Source organism: Tursiops truncatus, chromosome 14 (assembly GCF_011762595.2).
Source record: "Tursiops truncatus isolate mTurTru1 chromosome 14, mTurTru1.mat.Y, whole genome shotgun sequence".
Lineage (NCBI taxonomy): Eukaryota > Metazoa > Chordata > Mammalia > Artiodactyla > Delphinidae > Tursiops > Tursiops truncatus.
The window spans coordinates 77,160,045-77,166,716 of NC_047047.1; the positions used below are offsets into that span (position 1 = coordinate 77,160,045).

General features: G+C 56.2%; 1 protein-coding gene across 1 annotated transcript; it reads right to left on the bottom strand.

Moving 5' to 3' along the window:
• Positions 1–444: 444 nt before the first annotated feature.
• On the bottom strand, positions 445–6,408 carry MYCN (MYCN proto-oncogene, bHLH transcription factor). The gene is made up of 3 exons (XM_033837990.2): positions 6,205–6,408; positions 4,075–4,984; positions 445–1,962 (listed from the first exon to the last, which is right to left on the bottom strand). Exons 1-3 carry the CDS (start codon positions 6,358–6,360, stop codon positions 1,358–1,360), a joined length of 1,671 nt encoding a protein of 556 aa, XP_033693881.1. The 5' UTR covers positions 6,361–6,408; the 3' UTR covers positions 445–1,357.
• Positions 6,409–6,672: the final 264 nt, after the last annotated feature.

Consider the following 6,672-nt stretch of genomic DNA (forward strand, 5'->3'; position numbering starts at 1 on the left):
TTAGAGATGACCTGCACTCTATGCTGAAATATAAAGCCATCAGCTAATGGGATGAAGGTTACCGACACCAAATACTGCCAAGTTGCAGAACTCAGTGTCTTAATTTTACTTCTCCTTCTCAAGGGTCTGATGTCCCAGCTTAGTCTGGTTAAATGGCCAAGGTATAGGAAAGGGTTTTGTAAACTATGGGGTGCTATTGCTAGCACGTACAATCACTAATAACATATCTATGCTGTTTAACTTGGGAGAAATCTCGTAACCTTCCTAAGCTCAGTTCCCTCCACCTCAAGTGGGGACGATGGCCCCTCCCCAGCCAGGACCTTACAGGTATAAAATGACTCGTCTGTGGAAAACAAGTTCCCTGTCCAGGTTATGCACTCTTTACAGTTGCCGCTTAAAGGACAGAGTTTAACCGCTGCTGTTACGAAAACAAAAAAAAAAAAGTTGCATCATTTAATTGCTATTTATTTTCATAAACATGAGGTATTTCAAAGTGCTATAAGATGCAGCACTAAATATATACATTTTGAAGAAATTAAACACAGAACTTTGCATTTACCCAGTTCTATGCACCAAACATGAACAAATACATTAACAGGAAGAAACAGGCTAGGAAAAAGGCATATATATATAGTAAATTTCTTTACAAAAGTTTCTTAGTTCAAAAAGTGATAAAGTAATATCTACTCAAAACTTTCACAACTCATTTTCATACGAAAATATAAGTATCAAATTTAGTTATGTATCAGCATCATACTAAAGTATACAGGCAGTGTAAGAATTAGTACAGTACATAACAGAGATTAACAATATATTTGTATACAAAACATGCTCCTCAAACATTGAGGTATTACAGTACTTAGGTATGAACTTCCAGTCTAATACTGGCCGCAAAAGCCACCTCTCATTACCCAGGACGTATACAAAAGGCAGGTGTGTCCATGGTATTTACAGAAATGTTCCCCAGGGGTATCAATGGCAAACCCCCATGTGGCATCGGCTGGAACTTAAGCACCATTTTAAAAAGAAGGAATGACTTTCTGTCGTCTGGAAACTTGTAACAAACAAGGTGACTTCAACAGCCCCAGAAGGCTCCCAACGGTCACGGACTTCGACCGCCGTCTCAGAGGTGACGCGGAGGAAAACCGCCAGGGCCACCTGCATCCCATCCTGCAGGCCCTCTCCCGAGGTCCTGGCAGAACCCCTCATGTCCTGCTCCCCACCCAGATCCAAACTCGACGGGGGACCGATTTGAAAGTAAACCAACATTCTTAATGTCAACACAAGGTTTGTTTAAAAAAAAAAAAAAAAATCAAAATGTGCAAAGTGGCAGTGACTGTCCAGTTCGGAGACACGTTTAGCAAGTCCGAGCGTGTTCAATTTTCTTTAGCAACTGCTGCTGTCTCGCCTGCAGCTTCTCCTTCTCCAGCAAAAGCTCGTGCTCCTCGGCCTGGAGGGAGTGCACGTACTCGGTGGCCTTTTTCAAGATGACCACCTTGGCGGCCTTCTCGTTCTTCACCAGCTCTGGCACGTGGTCCCTGAGCGTGAGGAAGCTGGACCGCAGGTCGTTGCGGCGCTGGCGCTCCAAGATGTTGTGGTTCCGACGGCGCTCGCTGTCCTCCGAGTCAGAGTTGCGCGGGCTCAAGCTCTTGGCCTTTGGGGGGATGACGCTCTTGAGGGGACGCGGGGATGCTTCGCTCTTTATCTTCTTCTGGGGCGGCGCATCCTCGCTCTCCACGAAGGGAGACGGGGCGGCGTAGTTGTGTTGCTGGTGGATGGGGACGCAGCGCTTGAGGATCAGCTCACCCGACGGGGCCCTCCCAGGTCCCAGGGCCGCGCTCTTGGGACGCACGGTGATGGTGAAGGTGGTGACGGCCTTGCTGTTGGAGGAGGACCGCCGCTTCTCCACAGTCACTACGTCGATTTCCTCCTCTTCGTCTTCCTCCTCGTCATCTTCGTCATCTTTGAGAACAAGGTGAGGGTTATTCTCAGGATGAGGCACGTATGAATTAAATACACATACAGTCTCGTAGAGCAGGCCCTGGCCCGTGGTTTGCTCTTACTGTGATCCATCAGCACAGGTCTCTGCAGAGAGCTGTACATGCTTTTTCCCTCCCCATACTCCTAGTATTTCATCTTCCATTCAAGCTTCAGCAGGTGGCAGAAACAGAAAGAACCTCGGCTTTGGAGTTAGACAGAATCCCGGCTCCATCACACACACTAGCTGCACGACCCTGGGCAAGGTATTTTCTAAGCCTCAGTTTCCCCAGCTATTAAATGGGGGATGCCATAGGTTGAGTTGGACAGATAATTCGTAGACAAGAGTCTCAGTAAACGGTAACCCTTTCCCATCATCGCTAGTCTGCCCCATAGACTTATTTATATTTCCATCTCTACACTTAAGAACTGAGGCCTCCTCATTTTAGGAGCCTCAGTTAGCCACTTACACATGGTGGAGTTTGATTTGAAGTGAAACAAACTGAAGAACAATTTAATTCACTAAGGAAGAAAAATACCTCGTCTTCCATGAACGTGACTTCTATACAGTAAGCAGTTTTTCATCTTAACAAAGATCAAACCTTCACTACAGAGCCGTAATCCACTGGAGCTCTAAACCCAGATACGGGGCACCTCTTCTCAAAGTCACCACCACCCGCAGCAGCCAGAAAAACGTGTAGCATCATGTGTGCGTTTTCCCCCTCTCTCCTCATTTACTACCATGCTCGGATAGAAAATTATTGTTTAAAATGCAAGCACGAAAATCAAAACACATCTTCTGCTTGATCTGAAGGGGACCGGAAAGCTGAACAATTGTGGGATTTGTGCTAAAGCCGAAATGTGAGGCTGTTCCAGTCGGTGGGTCCCTTTAAGCCAATGTTTTGGTTTTCTGCCAAGAAGACAGCTGTTGGAAGGAAGTGCTTCCTCACCAAAAGCTGTCAAGGCACAGACATTAAAGGGACAGAGACCCGTTCAAACTGAAGGCTTATCCCCAAGTTTCCTTTCAGGAGCCTCAGATGAATCTGTCCTCAGCCCTGAAGGAAATGTAGGCTTTTTATCCATCTGCATTCTGAAAACAGTGGTTTTCAAGGTCCAAGTCTCCCAGCTCCAAGGACAAGGGCTATTCCAGGATTTGGGCAGAGTTCTTCACCTTCAGGCAACGTCTTGGTTTTAACCCTGCTCTTCAGTTTCACCAGGAGGCACACAATAGAACTAATCAATGAGTGCTTCAGGGTGTGTGCATTCCTGGAGGGCCTGCTAAGTGCCCGCCCTCACCTTGAAGGACACTGGGTTACAGAACACAGCTCGGATCTGAAATTAGTCCTGGAACTCTGGCTAGAAGATAAAACCGGGCGGTGCTCACTGCACACTGTAAAGAGGCGGCCCCTTGAGAATGTACACAACCGCCGTGGTACTGGCCAGCTGCTGAGTGAAGGGAGGGAGGGAGGGATGTCCCTACCACCCCCAGCCTCTCAGATCCTCGCCCGCCTGCCGGCCAGCATATCGCCGCCTGCTGGCGACGGACCAGGAGCAAATAGCCCACCACCCACCGAGGGAGGGGAAAAAAAAAAAAAGGTACCGAGGTTCGAAAAAATAAAATACAATCGGTGCTCACCATCTGTGCAATCCCTCCCTAACTTCCTGCACCCTAAATAGCACTTTGCACAGGCTTGTGCTTTTCGGGGCGTCTCCCCACCCCTGACCCGGGCCGCAGAGTCCCTTTCCACCCCAGCGGCCCCCCGAACCCCAACTCGGCTTTAGCCACTCAACTTTTTCTCATTTTCTTCCTCGGAGGGCGCTGCAGAGAGAGACGGGGTACGGGGTGGGGGCCAGGGATGGAGTCGGGCTCCCGGCGGGGGATGAGGGAACTTTAGGGAAGGTGAAGCTGGAGATCACAGCTTTCACCCACCCTCTCCTCCGTACCCTAGAGATCGGCCCGGGAAAAACCACTTCTCAGCCACCAGCACTACCTCCAAACGACTCTCCCCCAGCACCCTAACCCACGAACGACAAACCCGGCGCCACCCCCAGCCCCAGTACCCCAGGAGGGCAGCCGGACCCTGGCTCGCTCTTTACCTGAGTCGCTCAGGGTGTCCTCTCCGGAGGTGCTGAGGGCCTTGTGGTCACCGCCGCTGGCCAGGCGGCCGCCGGTGCGTGGAAGAGCGGCTACCGGGGCGCCCGCTGGGGCTGCGGCGCTCGCCCCCGAGGCGACCGCGGCCCCCGCCGCTGGGGCACCGGCCGGGGCGGCGGGCGCCGCCGCGGGCTCGCGCTTGTTCACCGGGAACGGGAAGACCACGGCGGGATCCACGCACTCGGCGGCCGGGTGGGCGAGCTCGGCGGGCAGGGCGGCCCCGGCGCGGCCCGGCCCCGCAGCCACTGCGCTGTGCCCGCGGCCCGCGGGGCCGGTGGCGCCCGCGCCCGGGGCCGGGACCGCGGGCCCCGCGGCGGGCGGCCGGCCGTGCTGCAGCTTCTCGCTCACCGCGCGCTCCAGCTTCTCGCGGGCCGAGAAGCCACTCCACATGCAGTCCTGGAGGATGACCGGGTTGGGCGTGAGGCCGCCCAGGCCCCCCAGGCCGAACGCGTCCTCCTCGGCCGGGTTGCCCCACAGGTCGGCCTCGGGCAGCAGCATCTCGGTGGCCCAGTTCGGGGGCTCCGGGCTGTGCTCCGGGAAGGCACGGCTGGGCGACAGCGGGGGCGTGGGCAACAGCTCAAACTTCTTCCAGATGTCCTCCCCCGGGGGGGTCGAGTCGGGGCCGCCGAAGTAGAAGTCATCTTCGTCCGGGTAGAAGCAGGGCTGCAGAGAGTCAAACTCGAGGTCCGGGTTCTTGCAGATCATCCCCGGCATGGTGGACGCGGTGCAGCTCGGCATCGGCTCGCCTCCTGGCCGCCGAATGAGGGCTTCTTTCCGCTCCGCTCTTTTTAGTTCGGGGGGTGCTTCCTTCCCGTGGGGGGCGCGGAGGGCGGGGGCCCGCGCCAACCTCCGACACTGCAACCGACAGACACACCAGGAGAGGGTTGGCAAGCGGAGCCGGATGGGGGGCGCGAGGGGTGGGGACGGGCAGCGGTCACCCCCTCTCACCCGCTTCCTCAATCTCCCCTCCAAGCCCCCCACTCCGCCCAGGGCTCCCGAAGGTGGAGGAAGTTATGTCTCTCGCTCTCTCCCTCCCTCCTTTTGTGTACATGCTGTCTACGACAGGGGGTGGGAGGGGGCATGCAGATGCGGGGGGTGGCGGCGTAGCTCTGCAACTTTGCAAACTGCCGTTTCATTCACACAAGGCACTGCCCGGGGGAGGGGGCTGCCCAAGGCTGCAGAATTCTAGCTCCCACCAGCTCACCGACACCCGCGGTTGCACCCAAGTAGGGCTCGCTGCTCCCAGGAAGCCCAGGACTCCAACCCAGCTACCGGGTCTAGGATTCTGGAGAACCCTCAAACCACCCCCCTCCTTTGTAAAATTGCAACCTCGGGAGCGCAAGCGATGAGGGGGGGGGGGGCGGTTAGGAAACTTTGCAAATGGAAAAACCCTTTCTCTAGACCGAGACCAACAACAGGCACCCAAATCCAGAACCCCCTCCCCCAAATTTTGATCCGACGTCCCCAGCCTTCACCCGCTGCAGGGAAAGTACTGTCAATAGCTGATTTTGAACCTCTCTACCCCCACCCCCGCTCTTCCAAGCCCCCAACGACATCCTCTTCCTGGTAGAGCCTGGACCCCAGTCCCCGGGAATGGTTCAGGGACACCAGCGCGGGGAGGGTCGCAGGGAGAGCCACGTCTCCTCTGAGCCGGGGCGGCAGTGACCCAGATTACCACCGCGACGGCCTCGCCCTGCTTAACCCCCTTCTTCTTCCTCTGGGGGCACCCTTTGGAGGAGAACCCAGCTTCGGGGTGGGGACGCACCGGCTCCCCGTCAGCTCAAATGCAGACAAATGTTCTAGAGAAGGGTGAATTTCTTTTCGATGAAGCCATTACAACCCCTGGCAAGGGCACTAGATGGATTAGGGCGGGTCTCTCCCAGTCCGGGAGCCTTGGGGACTGGAACTGGCTTTTCAGGGAAAACCCCGAGACGGTTTTGTTTCGGAAGCAGAAACAGTCCCCCCGGGCACAGTCGGGCGCCCTGTGCGCCAGCCGCGATCCCGTCCAGGGCTTGCCTTCCCGCCGCGTTCGCCGCTCCCGGGGCGCCGGGCGCTTTGCGCCCCCCGCTCCTTACCTCCCGCCGACGGCCGGGGATCCGGAGGCGATTCTGTGCCGGGGTCCCCGGGTGGCCAGGGGCGGGGGGTGGTCCTCGGGTGGCTGCAGTCTGTGCGCGCTTGCGCCTGGCTAGCGCTAGCTCGGCTCCAACCCAGTTCCCAGGAGCCCCCCGCATCCACCCAGCGCGTCCAGACAGATGACTGTCACTGGCTGCGCTTTGAAGCTCGGGGGATATTATTAACTGAAAAATCTGACACACCCGGGGGGCGGGGAGAGAAGGGGGCTGCGGCACAGACAAGGGGGAGGGAGAAAGGCAGAGGAAAGCGGCTTTACCCCGCCCTCTTGATTTCCATAAAAATCAGGGGAGGCGCCAAGGCTTTCGCGCCAAAAGCCACTTGCTTTTCTTCTTTGCGGAGAGGAGGCTGCAAAGCTGGGAAGCCCGGGGCGTGCTCCTCCCGCCCTTTTAGACCCCCGAGCTTGCCCCCTG